This window comes from Symphalangus syndactylus, chromosome 13 (assembly GCF_028878055.3).
Source record: "Symphalangus syndactylus isolate Jambi chromosome 13, NHGRI_mSymSyn1-v2.1_pri, whole genome shotgun sequence".
Taxonomy (NCBI): domain Eukaryota; kingdom Metazoa; phylum Chordata; class Mammalia; order Primates; family Hylobatidae; genus Symphalangus; species Symphalangus syndactylus.
The window spans coordinates 21,455,222-21,472,504 of record NC_072435.2 but is presented as its reverse complement, the minus strand read 5'-3'; the positions used below and the strand labels follow the sequence as shown (position 1 = coordinate 21,472,504).

Sequence of the window (17,283 nt, the reverse complement as noted above, 5' to 3'; positions counted from 1 at the left end):
CTGGCAGAGAATTGAGGGAATAAGGGAAGTTATACCCACTTCCAGAAATACCAACTCCCCTCACATTCCACCCACAGGAACTAGGCATTTGGCTTGGGTCCATGGGACTGGGAAATGTAGCTGAGCTGCTTGTCCAAGGAGAAGAGCAGAAGGTTTGGTGAGCACCTACTCTCAGTCCACTACATTGAGTCTGTTCCTGAAAAGCGTTACTAGAAATCATTTTTATGTCATTGGGCAGTTTAAAGATGTTATGTGTTACATTAATGCATAAAACGGTAGTTTCTTAGCCATAGTCAGTGACTCATCAAAATGTCATTATTAACCTTAAAGAGTGATGCTATGTCACATTTCCTTCTGAACTCTGTGGAATACGGCCTTTCTTACTCCCCCAGTTTCTCTTTCCAGTTATATTCTGGCTATCAGCCTCTCCCACCTTCTCCTTCCACCCATTCCCTGAGTGTCAATCAGACAGTAAGAAGCAGTACTTTGCCCATGTCTTCCTATATCTCCTGTTTTCCAAAAACCTCAGGGTGACATTTGACCTTCTCTGTCCCATGCTCAGGCTGCTGAGGGCACTGAGGCCATCTGTCAGGTGTGTGGATTGGTGCCACTGCAGAGCCTTGGCCTCTGCCCGCGTGGGTTCCTTGAGCTGCTCATCCAACCCTGAGTGTCTGTGCAGTCCCTGTTCAGCCCTTCAGAGTCTGTTCCAGATCGTCCCCTCTTCAGTGCCACATCTCCACTTGAAAATCCCAAAAGCACAAAACTCAACGTGCCTAACAAGGAACTCATGATCTTGCTCGCTCCTGCCACCTCCCAAGTTTCTGTGAATGGCTCTGCCATCCAGGCAGATTAGGGGACTGGATCCAACCTCAGACAAGTCAACCCCTCCACCTCCATGAGTCCGTGCATCCAGCCAACCAGACAGTTTTCATCTCCAGGCACAGATGTCTCAGCATGTGAGTGCTGATGTGTTAGCAGGCTTTCAGGTTGAAAAGAAAGTCTACTGTCTTGTATTGCTTGATCAGCAGCCCTTACATGTTCATCTCAACTTCTCTTTTCCTTACTGGAAGAGGTCTTGCCCCAGACATGGCCAATTCCTATACCAGGGTCTAGAACACGCTTCCTTTCATGGACATCCTTTCTTCATTTATATTCTGCTTGTTTTGTGATTCTCTACTCAACATAAAAATATGCTTGTTTCTCCTTTTTTCTTTTTCTTTTTTTTTTCTAGATAGAGTCTCACTGTGTAGCCCAGGCTGGAGTGCAGTGGTGCTATTTTGGCTCACTGCAGTCTCTGTGCCTCAGCCTCCTAAGTAGCTGGGATTACAGGTGCATGCCATTACACCCGGCTTATTTTTGTGGGTTTTTTTGTTTGCTCGCTTGTTTTGTTTTGTTTTGTTTTGTTTTGTTTTGTTTTGTTTTCTGAGATGGAGTTTTGCTGTTGTTGCCCAGGCGGGAGTACAGTGGCGCGATCTTGGCTTACTGCAACCTCTGCCTCCCAGGTTCAAGCGATTCTTCTGCCTCAGCTTCCCAAATAGCTGGGATTATAGGTGCATGCCACCACGCCCGGCTTTTTTTGTATTTTTAATAGAAATGGGGTTTCACCATGTTGGCCAGGCTGGTCTCAAACTCCTGACCTCAGGTGATCCACCCGCCTCGGCCTCCCAAAGTGCTGGGATTACAGGCGTGAGCCACTGTGCCTGGCCATATTTTTAGCAGAGACAGAGTTTCACTGTGTTGCCCAGGCTGGTCTCAAACCTCTGGCGTCAAGCAGTCCATCTGCCTTGGCCTCCCAAAGTGCAGGGATTACAGGCGTGAGCCACTATGCCCGGCCTCAAGTTTCTTACAATTGAAGAAAATAAAACAAATGCTTGTGGCTCATGATATATTTATATATTCATTGATACATTCATTTACTATGTGGGCATTTAATTGTCTAGATGTGGCTGGCACGGTGGCTCACGCCTATAATCCCAGCACTTTGGGAGGCTGAAGTGGGAGGATTACTTGAGCTCAGGAGTTTGAGATCAGCCTGGGAAACATGGCGAGACCCCGTCTCTGCAAAATTAAAAAAATTAGCTGGGCATGGTGGCTCATGCCTGTGGTCCCAGCTATTCAGGAGGCTGAGGTGGGAGGATCTCTTGAGCCCAGGAAGTCGAGGCTGAAGTGATCTTATTCACACCACTGCACTCCAGCCTGGGTGACAGTGAGCTCCTGTGTCAAAAAAATAAATAAATAAAAATAATTCATGAGAGACCATGAACCAGAGGCAAAAAAAAAAAAAAATTATAATAATTTGTGTTTCATTCACAAAAACAGTGATACTGTGGACATTCATATATGTATTTCATTTTCCACTTGTGGAGGTGCATTTTTTGATAATTCTTGGAGTGAAATTATTGGTTTGTAGGCTATGCAAATGCTCAGGTTTCCAAGATCATTCCCTTTGTTTTCTAAAGAGCTTATGCCAATTTGCACTTAACCAGAAAAGTAAGAGGTTCCGTTGACCCATATCCTTTCCATTATAAGGCTTCTCAATGTTTGCTCATCAAATGGACACAGAATAGTCTCATGTGCTCTTGATTTCCCTTTCTTTCACTGCTGTAATGTTTTAGCAACTTACCATGATTTTTGGTTGATTTATATTTTCTTCTGTGAAAATAGAAATCATTTTTTATTTTATGATAAATGCCTATTTCCATTAACCTGTTTTCCTTTCTCTGCTTGGTAGGGGTTCTTTGTACATTCTTATCCTTACCTTTTATCCCTTATATATGCTGAAAAATACTTTCTTTTTTTTTTTTTTTTTGAGACAGAGTCTTGCTTTGTCGCCCAGGCTGGAGTGCAGTGGCGTGATCTCAGCTCACTGCAAGCTCCGCCTCCCGGGTTCACGCCATTCTCCTGCCTCAGCCTCCTGAGTAGCTGGGACTACAGGCGCCCGCCACCACGCCCGGCTAATTTTTTGTATTTTTAGTAGAGACGGGGTTTCACCGTGTTAGCCAGGATGGTCTTGATCTTCTGACCTCGTGATCCACCCGCCTCGGCCTCCCGAAGTGCTGGGGTTACAGGCGTGAGCCACTGCGCCTGGCCTGAAAAATATTTTCTAGTTTTTAATTTTGTTCTCTTACTCTCTTTAAAGTATCTTTCACCAAACGGTCTTAATTTACTGTAGTCTAGCTTATGACTTTTCTTATATAATTAATGATTTTTTGTCTTGTATAAAAAATGTTGGTTTACCTCAATATGAAAAATATATTTTATTCTAAAAGTTTTAAAACTTGGCATTTGACATTTTTTCAGTGAGGTTGATTCGGAATATATAGTGTGATAGCAATGCAGTTATTTTCGTTCTCCATGTGGCTACCCAATTTTTCTAGCTTCATTTACTTAATTTAACAGACCATCAAGTTCCATAGTTAAGTATAGTTGGTATTTTACAGGGAATTATATTGAATTTATATAATTTGGGTCGAATTGTCAGTTCATATTATTAAATTCTTCATTGGTATAGATTGTCTTTATTGTCTTCAAATAAGATTTTATAATTTTATTCATCTTGATCATGTGTATTTGGGGTTTTTTGTTTGTTTTTAAGAGACCAGGTCTTGCTCTGTTGCCCAAGCTGGAGTGCAGTGGCACAGTCATAGTTTGCTGCAGTCTTGAATTTTGGGGCTGAAGCAATCCTCCCACCTCAGCCTCCCGAGTAGTTGGGACTACACAGGCTTGCACCACCATGCCTGGCTAATGTGTTTTTAGTTTTGTTTTTAAAAAATTTTTTGTAGAGATGGGAGCTTGCCGTGTTTCTCAGAGTGGTCTTGAACTTCTGGGCTCAACTAATCTGCTCACCTCGGCCTCCCAAAGCACTGGGATTACAGGCTTTGGGGGGCTGAGGTGAAAAGATGAGCAGCATACACAGCAGCCTGGCCATTGGTCACGTGTATGGTGCTAATCTTTTCACCAGGCTGTTCCTCGGGCATACGAGACTCATTGTGTCAAGCCAGGTCCTCTTACCTCTTTCCTTATGAGCCTTCAATTGATAGTAACATCAGTCATATGACCTTCACTGTCACCCAGCTCGGAATCATGGGAATCAGCCTCCCCTCTGTCCCTTGATTGTCATCAACACCATCCTGCAGTTTCTTTGTACTTTCTGTCTCTTAAGACTACAGTGTCCAGTGTCCTTCCCGCTTTCTCTTTATGGCAACTCTTCTTCACAAGTATAGGACTCACTTCATTGAGCACCTCTTACTGGAAAACTGATTTCTTCCTACGCAGGATTAGCCAAGCTCAAGGTTAAGGACACAGTCCTCTAAGACTACCAGGTCTGTTCAACCCTTCTGACACGGACTACAAGTTTGGGTCCCAAAGCCATTGTCAGGTTCACTAATTAGCTTTAGACTCACAGAATTCTCTAAAACCTATTTTAGTTACAGTCATGTTTATTACAGACAAAGGGAACAAATTAGAAGTGACACAGAATGTTGGGTTGGAAAGGTTCCCAACACAAAGCCTCAGTGTTTTCAGGAACTCACTGTGCCCGAGTCTGGCATATGGCAATATGAGCTTAGAATGTTGACAACCCAGGAAACTCACCAGCTCTTCATTGTCCAGAATTGTATTAAAGCTTCATTACATAACCACAGTTGATTGTCTCATCACCTGTGTGGCTCGGTCTCCAGCGTGCCATCCTTTCCAGAGATTCAGCGTTTAAATTATGACTTAAGCCCTAACCTTCTAATCACGTGATTTAGCTTTCTGGTGTGACCAGACCTTAACCTGAGTCATCTCTTCAGGATAAACTGTGGAGGGCTCCATAATGAGTTCCCTGTTTGCATAAACTGTCAGATAGGGCCATTGGGTCCCACCATGAGTAAAAACATTTTGGAAATACTCAGTGTTTACAGGTTACTTTCCATGACTTCACACGAAAAGCGTACTTCTCTTTGGGGATTAATTTTTGTTACTCACTTCCTGTCTTCCATGTGGGCTCATTAGGTGCTCCTTCCTCGTGTTCTTGTAGCAACACAGCATGTCCTTGCTTTTTTGCTTAGAGGAAGCTTACCACGCACGGTGTCATCGTTACGCTGTCGACCCAGGTCCAATCTATAATTGTGAAGGTGGCTCCACGAACAGACGCATTGTCTCCTGACCCAGCCTCTTCCCCTAGGTCTCCCTTTCAGAATATCCGGAGTCCAAGGACCAGGTTAGAAAGAAATTGCAAACCCAAGAATTTGAGATACAGAAAATAGCAAACACAGGCAATATTTTTATCTATGGTTTTTCACAGAAATGGTAATATTCTTTTTTCCATGTTGTCCTTTACTAACAGGCCCTTTTGTGTGCCGGATTTCTTTCAGGCGACAAAGGAAAACCTAAGACCACAGAACCTACCACTTGTGAGTCAGCCTTGTCAGAGGGAATCTCACTTCAGGGACAAGTGACACAAAGAAACTCAGTGGACTCACAGTTGGGGCAAGCCGAGGATCAGGATGGGCTATCAGAAATGCAGGAAGGACACTTCAGACCAGGAATGGATTCCCAGGAGAAGTCTCCTGGGAGAACGAGCCCTGAATGTGGTGGTTTAGGGACAGCTGATGGTGTGTGTTCAAGGATTGGACAGGAGCAAGTCTCCCCAGGGGATACAGTCCATAGCCATAACTCATGTGAGTCAGGTAAAGATCCCATGATTCAGGAAGAGGAAAATATCTTTAAATGCAATGAATGTGGAAAAGTATTTAACAAGAAACACCTCCTTGCTGGACATGAGAAAATTCACTCTGGAGTTAAGCCCTATGAATGCACAGAATGTGGGAAAACCTTTATTAAGAGCACACATCTCCTGCAACATCACATGATCCACACTGGGGAGAGGCCCTATGAGTGCATGGAGTGTGGAAAGGCCTTCAACCGCAAGTCATACCTTACCCAGCACCAGCGGATTCACAGTGGAGAGAAGCCTTACAAGTGCAATGAATGTGGAAAGGCCTTCACCCACCGCTCCAATTTTGTCTTGCATAACAGGAGACACACTGGAGAAAAATCCTTTGTGTGCACAGAATGTGGGCAAGTCTTTCGACATAGGCCAGGTTTTCTCCGGCACTATGTTGTCCACAGTGGTGAGAATCCCTATGAGTGCTTGGAGTGTGGCAAGGTCTTCAAACACAGGTCATACCTCATGTGGCACCAGCAAACTCATACAGGGGAGAAGCCCTATGAGTGCAGTGAATGTGGGAAGGTCTTCTTGGAGAGTGCAGCCCTGATTCACCACTATGTCATCCACACTGGGGAGAAGCCCTTTGAGTGCCTCGAGTGTGGGAAGGCTTTCAACCACCGATCCTACCTCAAGAGGCACCAGCGGATTCACACTGGGGAGAAGCCCTTCGTGTGCAGTGAATGTGGAAAGGCCTTCACCCACTGCTCTACTTTCATCTTGCATAAAAGGGCCCACACTGGAGAAAAGCCTTTCGAGTGCAAAGAGTGTGGGAAAGCCTTTAGCAATCGGAAGGACCTCATTCGCCACTTCAGCATCCACACTGGAGAGAAGCCCTATGAGTGTGTGGAGTGTGGAAAGGCCTTCACCCGCATGTCAGGCCTCACGAGGCACAAGCGGATTCATAGTGGAGAGAAGCCCTATGAATGTGTTGAGTGTGGGAAATCGTTTTGCTGGAGCACAAACCTCATTCGACATGCCATTATCCACACTGGAGAGAAGCCCTATAAATGTAGTGAATGTGGAAAGGCCTTCAGTCGCAGCTCATCCCTCACTCAGCATCAAAGGATGCATACTGGGAAAAATCCCATCAGTGTAACAGATGTGGGAAGACCTTTTACAAGTGGACAAACCTCAGTTACCCTTCGAGACCTTCTTTTAGGGAAGGACATTTTGAATGTAACCACTGGGGCAAATATTTTGCCAGAGGAAACATCTTCCTCTGCATCTGATCAACCATACCAAAGAGAAACCCCACAAGTGTCTTCACTGTGAGAAAACCTTCTGTTGCTGAATATTACTTGTCATCTGAACAGTCATATTAGAAATTCATTCAGTCTAGAGCCTTATTCTCCATCTGATAATTTATCCTGGAGAGAGACCCAGTGGTTATTGTGCACATAGGAGAACCTTCAGCTGCATCTGTCTCCTTAGTTTACAGTGCAATGTTATCTCAGGAATTATTTTTAAAAGGAGGAGGAGACATAGAAAAAATGAAATGCAAGCACAGATCTTTTCAGGCTTCTCTGCCAAGCCTATGGCGCTTTGTCATGGATTTCTTAGTGTATTTAGGGGAAGGGAAATGTTTCAAGGTAAAGGACCTTGACCCTTTTTGTGCTTGTATGTTCATTTATTGCTATCCAGTGTCAGAACAGTTAGTTTAGGAAAAGTATGCAAACTTTAATCGCACATCTTCTGTGTTCCACAATAGTACTTAATCTTGAGAAGCATAACTTTATGACAACTTAAGGGGCTTGAGCCATGAAACACTCACGTTTAAGTCAGTAAGGATACACATGTTAACATTCAGGCTTTTGTCTTGATGCCCATCTTTTGGTTTACTTCATCACTGTAGGCATATGGTAAATTTTTATTTGTTAAATTTTTAAAAATTACTTAGCTCAAAATGTCAGTGGTAAATTTTTAAACTGAGTAGTTATTTGCGCTTGTTTAAAATCGACAGCATTTCTAGTTCCTTTGACATTCCATATAATTTTTAGGATTAGTTTGTACTTATTTACAAAACAGTCTTGTTCAGATTTTTACAGAAATTAAGTCTATGGATTAATGTGTTAAGAATTGGTATCTTTACTATGTTGGGTCTTGTAGTTCATGAGTGCAGGAGTAGGTCTCTTAATTTATAATAGTTAAGCATTCCTTAAAGTATTTCATTAATGTTCAAAATTTTCAGCATATAGATCCCTATGCATTTTTGTTAGAATTTGCATCCTAGGGTGCTTTTTTGTTTGTGTGTGTGTGTGTAATTTGAGTGATTGTAAATGGCATTGATGTTTGAACTTTGAATTGCAGACAATTTTTGGTAGTATACAGAAATATAATTTTTTTGGACATTGTTTTGCTACCCTGCAACCTTATTGAGTTCACTTATTATTTTTAACTATTTCTTCTGACAGAATCCTTGGAATTTTCTGTATAGAAATGTCATCTGCAAATACAGACCATTTTTTGTCTTCTATCTTATCTGTAATACACCTTTTATTTCCCCTTTTTGTTTGTCTTACTGCATTGCACAAGCTGGGACTTTCATTATAGCATTGAATAGGAATAGTGAGAAAGGCCATCCTTACCTGGTTCCTGATAGTAGGGGGAAAATGTTCAGTTTTTTGTTTTTCTGTTTTTTGTTTGAGACAGGGTCTGGCTCTGTCACCCAGGCTGGAGTGCAGTGGCATGATCTTGTCTCACCGTAGCCTTAAGTTCCTGGGCTCAAGTGATCCCCCGACCTCAGCCCTCACCACCCCCAAGTAGCTGGTACTGCAAGCATGCACCACCAGTCCCAGCTAATTTTTGTATTTTTTGGTAGAGACCGGGTTTCACCATGGTGCCCAGGCTGGTTTCGAACTCCTGGGCTCAAGCAGTCTGCTTGCCTGGGTCTCCCAAAGTGCTGGGATTACAGGCGTGAGCCACAGTGCACAGCATGTTCAGTTTTTCATCATGAAGTATAATGTAAGTTTTATAAAACATATGTTCTCTATAAGCGTAAAAAATTTCCTCTGTTCCCAGTTTTCTGAGATTCTGTGTTGCTATGAATGAGTGGAATTTTGTCCAGTGCTTTTTCTCCACCAGTTGATGTCATCATGCTATTTTCCTTCTACATCCTATTGATAGAATGTATTGCTTTGATCGAGTTTTGAATATTGAGCCAGCCTTGCATCCTTAGAATAAACCACACTTGTTTGTAAAGTATAATTGTTTTTATATATCATTTGACATCATTCCCTTTGTTTGTATTTTGTTGAAGAAATATTCCTCTAATTTATTGGCTAATAATGTGTAGTTCTTTTTTCTTTTGTTTCTTATGTTCTAAATGTCATATGTGTGGTTTTGATGTCTAGGTGATCTTGACCTTTCAACATGAATTGGAAGGAGTTCTCTTCTAATTTTTGGAAGACTGTGTAGAATTGGTGTTATTTGTTCTTGTCATGTTTGATGACCTCTAGTCAACCATTGGGCCAGAGATTTTTCTTCTGGAGGCTTTTAAATTACATATTTATTTTATTGGATAGGTAGAACTATTCAAAGTATCTATTTCTTGTGTAATAAATTTTGGTAGTCTGTTCTGTTGAAGGAATATTTCATCTGTATTTGTAGCACTCCCTTATTCTTTTGATAGCAGGATCTGCACTTACATCATTTTATTTTTAATATTTAAAATGTGCATACTCGTTTTATGACTGAGTCTTCTTAGACATTTATCAGTTTTATTGCGCATCATGCTAAAAGATGTAATTTTTGCTTCATCTCTCACTTCAGAGAACTAGCACTTTATATTAATGATTTGTCTCTATTCTTGATTTCTTTGATTTCTGCTCTGATCTCTATTCTTCCACTTGCTTTGGTTGTGTTTGGCTCTTTGTAACTTTTCAAGGTGGGTTTTTAGATTATTGATTTGAGATTTTTTTGCTTTTTTAATGTAAGCATTACATTGTATAAATTTACCTCATATCACTATTAGTTTGATCCCACAAGTTTTAATGTTTTCATTACATTTTAATTCTAATAGTTGTTTTTATTTTTTGAGACATTCTCTCTTAGCCATGAATTATTTCATAGTATGTTTAATTTTCTGGTGTTTGGCATATTTGTTACTGATTTCTAATTTGTTCCATGTTTGATCTGACTGTTTAAATGTGTTAACATTTTTTTATGACCCAGGATAGGGTCTATCTTGTTCCGTATAGCTGCTTGAAAAGAATGAGTGTTCTGCTGTTACTGGGTGGAGTTTCTATAAATGTCTCTCTGATCCTGCTCATTGTTATTCAAGTCAGCTATGTCCTTGCTGATTTTCTGTCCAGCATTTCTGTCAGTTGCTGAGAGGGGTGTTGAAGTCCTGAACATAGGCCGGGTGCAGTGGCTCACGCCTGTAATCCTAGCACTTTGAGACCACCAAGGCAGGCGGATCACCTGAGGCCAGGAGTTCGAGACCAGCCTGGCCAACATGGCGAAACCCCGTCTACAAATACAAAAATTAGCCAGGCATGGCGGCGTGTGCCTGTAATCCCAGCTACTAGGGGGCTGAGGCAGGAGGATCGCTTGAACCTGGGAGGCAGAGGTTGCAGTGAGCTGAGATGTCGCCACTGCACTCCAGCCTGGGCAACAGAGCGAGACTCTATGTCTCAACAACAACAAAAAGTCCTGAACATAATTGTGGACGTATGTTGCTCTTTCAAGTTCTATCACTTTTTGTTTCACAAAGTTAAAAGCTGTATTGTTTGGTACATATACATGTAGGTTTGCCGAGTCTTTGTGGTGAATTGACTCTTCTATCATTATGTGATGTCATTTTTTTGCCTTTTAATAGTCTTGTCAATACTTTACCTGATATTCTCATAGTGACTCCTGCGTATTTCGATAAATGTTTGCATGGTTAATATTTCTTCATTTTATTTTAAAGCTTACCTGTATCATTACTTATGAAGTCAGTTTCTTTGAACAGCATATACTCAGGCCATGCTTTTTTTATTCATTCTGCATATTTCTCTTAATTGGTATATTGAAATCATTTACATTAAAATAATTATTGATATTTTAGGGCTTAAGTGTGCCCTTAAATGATTTTTGTGTTCATTTTTTATTGTCCCTCTCTTTGTTATTTGGGGTTGTTTACTAGTCTTCCTATAGGTTACTTCAGCTTTTTTTTTTTAAATAATTTTATTTGATACATATGTAGGGTTTTTTAGTATAGATGCTCCTTGACTTATGATGGGGTTATGTCACAATAAACCCATTGCAAGTTGAAAATATTACGTCAAATATGCATTTAATACACCTACCCTACTGAACATCATAGCTGATCTTGCCTTCAAAATGCTTAGAAAATTTACATTAGCCTGCAGTTGGGCAAAATCATCTGACACAAGGCCTACTTTATAATAAAGTTACTGCAAAGAATTTTAAATAAAAATTCAAGTGTGGTCTCTACTGAATGCATGTTGCATTCGCACCATTGTAAAGTCAAGTAGTAAGTCGAACCATCCTAAGTCAGGGACCGTCTGTATATATCTGCATTTTTTAGTGATTGTTCTACTATTACAGTGTAAATATATAACTTATGACAGTTTAATAAGTTATCAGCAATTTAGCACTTTACTTCCATTAGGTTCCTTTAGCTTACCTACTAATGTAACTATCTTAAGTAATAGTAATTCCTCTTCAAAAATTGAGCACTATGTTGCAAGATGTAATTTTTCTTTTCCTTTTTTTTTTTTTTTCTTTTGAGACCAAGTCTCGCTCTGTCACCCAGGCTGGAGTGCTGTGATGCGATCTCGACTCTCTGCAACCTCTGTCTCCCGGGTTCAAGCAATTCTCTGCCTCAGCTTCCCTAGTAACTGGGATTACAGGCGCCTGCCACCACGCCTGGCTAATTTTTGTATTTTTAGTAGAGACAGCATCTTGGCCAGGTTGGTCTTGAACTCTTGACCTCATAATCCACCCGCCTCAGCCCCGCAAAGTGCTGGGAATTACAGGTGTGAGCCACCACGCCCAGCCACAAGATGTAATTTTTACTTTATCTCTCACACATATTTTACAAAACGTCATGAGAAACACTCTCTTGACCTTTTTTTTTTTTTTTTAAGAGACAGAGTCTCACTCTGTCACCTAGGCTGGAGTGCAGTGGCACGATCTTGGCTCACTGCAACCTCCGCCTCCTGGGTTCAAGTGATTCTCCTGCCTCAGCCTCCTGAGTAGCTGGGATTACAGGTGTGCACCGCCACGCCCAGCTAATTTTGTATTTTTAGTAGAGACGGGGTTTCACCATGTTGCTCAGGCTGGTCTCGAACTCCTGACCTTGTGATCCACCCACCTCGGCCTGTCTCTTGACCTCTTTACCCATTCCATTGTTCATTCTTCCTTCTTGAAATCCCAAACCTTCTTCTATTAACATTTCTTTTCAGTTATACACTGAACTTACTGTAGCCTTTCTTCTAGGGTAACAAATGTTCTTTGTTTTCCTTCCTCTAAAGATGTCTTTATGTTTCCTTCGTTCCCAAATAATATTTTTGTGGAATATAAGATTCAGAGTTGGCAGTTGTTTTATTTTAGACTTGAGAAATGTGTCTCTCTGTTCTGTACATTATGGTTTAATATAAGAAACCTACTACCATTCAAATAATCATTCCCTATTTTACAGTGCATCAGTTCTGTCAAGCTTCATTCAAAGTGTTTTTTGTTGTCTCTAGTGTTCAGAAGTTTGACTATGATGTGCGTGGCATGGAAGTTTTTGAGTGTATCCTATTTGGTGCTCCCTGGTGCTTGCCCAGCTTTTTGATCTGTAGGATTATGCCTTTTGCAAAATTTGGGGAACTTTCAACTATTATTTCTTCAAATATTTTTTCACCCCCAGTCTTGTCTTTTTTAGGGACTTCAATAACCTGAGTGGCAGATCTTTTTTTACACTCCCATGGGTCCTTCAGGATCTCATCTTTTTTTCCAGTCTATTTTCTGTCTTGTTAATACTGATTAATTTCTGTTGACCTTCCATGGTCCTCACTGATTGTTTTCTTTGTCCTACCTAATCTGTTGAGTTTGTGCAGTGAGTTTTCATTTTGGTTTTGTATTTTCCAGTTGTTTAATTTCCATTGGGTTCTTTTGTACACCTGTTTCTTTGCTTATTTTTTAACGCCAAAGAAAGACTCTCAGAGAATAGACAACTATATTCCAAAGTCATGGTTCTCTGGTGGTTTGTCTTGACATTCGAATAGAAATGTTAAACTATCTGGGGGAATAGAAAGCCCACAGTCTTGTGAGTTGTGCTACACCAATATTTCTATGAACAGATCTTACAACTGAGAGTGATCTGCAGATTTTTCAGTCATGTTCTCCATGGAACGTTTGTAAAATTCCCTAGCGCTCTACAGTGAGCCGAGATCGTGCCACTGCACTCCAGCCTGGGCGACAGAGCGAGACTCCATCTCAAAAAAAATTCCCTAGCTCTCTATGCCTTGTTGTATCCTCAGGAAGGAGTCACCTCTCTTCCAGGATCACTCTTGCCTTTTGTTATCGGACACATTTTGCTACCTCCTGCCCAATCTTTTTTAGGCTCTCTGTTATACTTCCTCGCCTAGTCTTTAACTTGTCTCTGATAACCAGATTTTTTCCCCATAATCTGTATCTATATTCAAGTCTCTATCCTCATCCCCAAATGGGTTCCACCCCGCTTGCCCATCAGTCTCTGCCCATTTCTTCTGTCTTCCGCAGACATGGTCTGTGTAGTTGTTCTGCACACTACCTGTCCTCACCCCTTCTCATTTCCCTCACTCCACGGACAGCTACAGGAGGGCTTCCATCATTTGTCCTCTTACTTCTTTGTTAGAACTTTGTACTGCTGACCACCGCTCTGACCCAAAACTTCTTTCCTGGCTCTTGAAAGTTGCTGTCTTTCTCCTTCAAAGGGTCTGTGTCTTCCTTCCAACTCTTAAACATGTTTGTTTCCCAGAATCCATCATTGGTCGTTGCTTTTTCACTTGTCATGAGCTCTGTGAATGAGATGGTTCCCGCTGAAGACATTTACTTTCAATGATCTACAGAATTTCCCAAATCTGTCTCCAGACTGGATGTTTCTCACGTCTGTGGCCCACTGGGCATCTTCTGCACTTTCTCTGCATTTGTAAACACTGAGCCTGTATGCGTGTCTATGTGGCAATGGCCCTGGCCGTGGGGATGCACCCATAATTATAATGAGAGCAGGCGAACGTCGTATGGCTATGTATGAGACATTGTTGTGAATGTTTTACGTGCATCAGCTCTTTCAACATTTACAGCATGTGTGTGTGGTAGGTAATGTTGTTTCCTCCATTTTGCAGAGCAGAATATAGATAGGCTCAGGTTAAGAATTTGCCCAAGGTTACACAGTTACGAAGTTTGGATTTAGGAATGGGAGGCCACATAGACTGGCTTCAGAATTCATGTCTTTAACCACTTTATTGCTTCTCATGTGGGGGAGTTTGTTTTCTGGTCACCATTTTTACTAAAGTTGATTCAACAGTGCTATAATCTGTTACTCTATTTGACAATACATCTTGGCTGTTTCTTCAACTTGAGGAAGGTAAACCAAAGCCACTCTTTAATGGGTGCAGTATCTGTTGTAACTATGTGGAAGATACAGTGTCTGGGTTTGAGGAAAGGGGAGCGGGAAAGAGGAGTAGGGACGTGGTAAGACATGCATCTGGCTTTAGGAGTGTTTGAAGTGCCTAAAGATCAGGGTGAATTTCCCAAACTTGAATCTTGTTGCCCAAGCCACATTGCAACCACCTCTTTTTCTCTTACCTTGTCCCCACATCCAGCCACTGCCCCATTCTGTTCATTCCACCTTTTTTTTTAGTAGACCCTCCATATATGTATGTGTTTTGGCGAATGGCCACACACATCAAAGTTATTTTTATTGGAATTTTGTTGTTGTTGTTTGAGACACAGAGTCTCACACTCTGCCACCCAGACCGAAGTGCAGTGGTGTGATCTCAGTTCACTGCAACCTCCATCCCCCCAGGTTCAAGCAGTTCTCCTGCCTCAGCCTCCCAAGTAGCTGGGATTACAGGCATGGGCCACCATGCCTGGCTAATTTTTGTATTTTTTGTAGACACGGGGTTTCACCATGTTGGCCAGGCTGGTCTCGCACTCCTGACCTCAGGCGATCCACCCGCCTCGGCCTCCCGAAGTGCTGGCATTACAGGCATAAGCCACCACACCCAGCCTTTATTGCAATTTTTGCTTCCCTCACAGAATGTGTGCCATGAAGCTGTGCATATAGGTGGTACCATATATGACATACCTTGACCTCAAAGATAATCTACCTGGGCTTTTTTGTTTGTTTGTTTTTGTTTTGAGATGGAGTCTCACTCTGTCACCCAGGCTGGTGTGCAGTGGCGTGATCTCGGCTCACAGCAGCCTCTGCCTCCCGGGTTCAAGCCATTCTTCTGCCTCAGCCTCCTGAGTAGCTGGGACTACAGGTGCCTGTGACCACACCCAGCTAATTTTTGTATTTTTAGTAGTGATGAGGTTTCACCATGTTGGCCAGGATGGTCTCCATCTCCTGACTTCATGATCCACCCGCCTCGGCCTCCCAAAGTGCTGGGATTACAGGCGTGAGCCACTGCACCTGGCCTACCTGGGCTTTTTTGGACAGATGTACATGATTTTAGAAATTTTTATGAATGACTGCCTTGGGATCCTCAAGAACACCCCCAGGTTTGATGATTTGCTGAGCAGACCCAGGTCTCAGCATTCTGTCATACTCAACAGCTATGATTTACTACAGCAAAAGAATACAAAGCAAATAGTAAAGGGAAAAAGCCAAAATTCAGAGAAAACCAGGCACAATCTTTTGAGTCTTGTTTCAGTGAAGTCACAGGATGTGCCTTATTTAAGTTCCATCTGGTACTTATGACAACACATGCTATATGTCCACTGGGAAGCTTACTAGGACTCAGTGCCAGGGTTTTTATTGGGCTTGTTTTCTAGCACATCCCACAATTCTGGACTTCCAGAAGGTTAGCAGGGGTTCAGCTTTTCAGCTGAAAATGTTATCCCCCTTTCAGCTGGGGGGAAAAAAAGGCACCAAAAAACAGGGCACTGAGCTACTCCTGTTTTGGGTGGGTGGAGCAGTAGTAAACCTCCCAAAATCTAAGGTCCCACACTCCGGCAAGGGTGAACCTTGCAAACTCAAAAGGATAGCAGTCTCCAACCTGCTGTTTTATACAGTGACTTAAGTGGCATTAAAATGCTATGTAAGTCAAATTTACGTAACATTAAGCAAATAATTTTTTTTCAGCAAAAAAATAATGGTCATGACTTTGTGGTGAAGGCTTACGTAATGATTGTAATAAATTCAGGTGGCTCACGCCTGTGATCCCAGCACTTTTGGGAGGCCGAGGCAGGTGGATCACTTGAGGTCAGGAGTTTGAGACCAGCCTAGCCAACATGGCGAAATCCCATCTCTACAAAAATGAAAAATCAGCCGAATGTAGTGGTGCATGCCTGTAGTCCCAGCTACTTGGGAGGCTGAGGCAGGAAAATCACTTGAACCTGGGAGGCAGAGGTTGCAGTGAGCCGAGATCATGCCACTGCACTCCAGCCTGGGTGACAGAGTGAGACTCTGTCTCAAAAAAAAAAAAAAAAAAATTCCTTTTCTCAATTTTGTTAAGAGGAAAAAGAAAATCCTAAGTTACAGTGGAACCTATGAACAACCTAGCCTAGAGATTTAATTTAGTGATGAAAAGGTACAGAGTGTCAAGAAAGGACCTAGTCTGCTCGTGCTGTCTCTCTCTATATATATATATATGTGTATATGTGTGTGTATATATGGACCACTTCAAGCTATATATATATACACACACACACATATACACGTGTATGAATATATATATATATGGCTACAAGTGGTGCGACTTGCAGGTACTCCCTTTGTTCACCTTTGTAAAGATGTTATTGCCAGATCAATGTGTATTTCTATAGTATATATGTAAACAATTTGTCATCCTTTTGTTGCTGCTTTTGAAACTAGTTCATGGCTTCAATGGGGGAGAGATTTAAATAATATGGGTTTATAATTTCTGCATTATTAAATGCAGATAACTTGCGATTAAAGAGTATGTTATTGGAATCATGGGTGTCTGAGTTTTACTTTGGAGGAGTTGAACAGCTGACTCCAGCCCAGAGGTCCCCTACAGAGACGGGATGCTGGAGACCCATGGGAATCTGGCTTGTGGGAATTGCACAGCACCCTTTTTATCATGCTGCAGCATGGCCTTTTCTGTCTCGATTGTGGGAAGCTGGAGTGCCTCTGGAATGCTCAGTTGTATGCTTGGGTTTTGAGGGTTAAAGATTTTTAATCTTTGCCACAGGCATGTTACACATCTTAAAATTGTGTGGTCTCAACTGAACTGCTCCAAGGAGAAGAAACACTGCCTTGGGCGCCCAGTGTTGGATTACAGATGTGAGCCACCACACCCAGGCTGTATTGCCACTTTGGAGCAAAGAAATGGGCGAGGCAGAATAAACAAGTTATGAATTGGCTAGTTTGAATAATTTCAGGGAGCTCCAGAGTATATAGACTGCTT

At 41.9% G+C, this 17,283-nt stretch overlaps 1 protein-coding gene across 6 annotated transcripts in view; it reads left to right on the top strand.

The window, feature by feature from the left end:
- The window catches only part of ZNF264 (zinc finger protein 264), a 31,382-nt gene extending 14,556 nt beyond the window's left edge, over window positions 1-16,826 (top strand). For 4 of the 6 annotated variants that reach the window (XM_055239835.2, XM_055239833.2, XM_063614920.1 and 1 more), the window contains one exon: window positions 5,358-16,826. In XM_055239835.2, coding sequence (XP_055095810.2) covers window positions 5,358-6,985 — 1,628 coding nt within the window. In that variant the 3' untranslated portion in view covers window positions 6,986-16,826. Of the gene's footprint in view, window positions 1-75; window positions 158-562; window positions 957-5,357 lie in introns of those variants that run through there. The other 2 variants (XM_063614921.1, XM_055239836.2) reach the window with 2 other exon arrangements.
- Window positions 16,827-17,283: the final 457 nt, after the last annotated feature.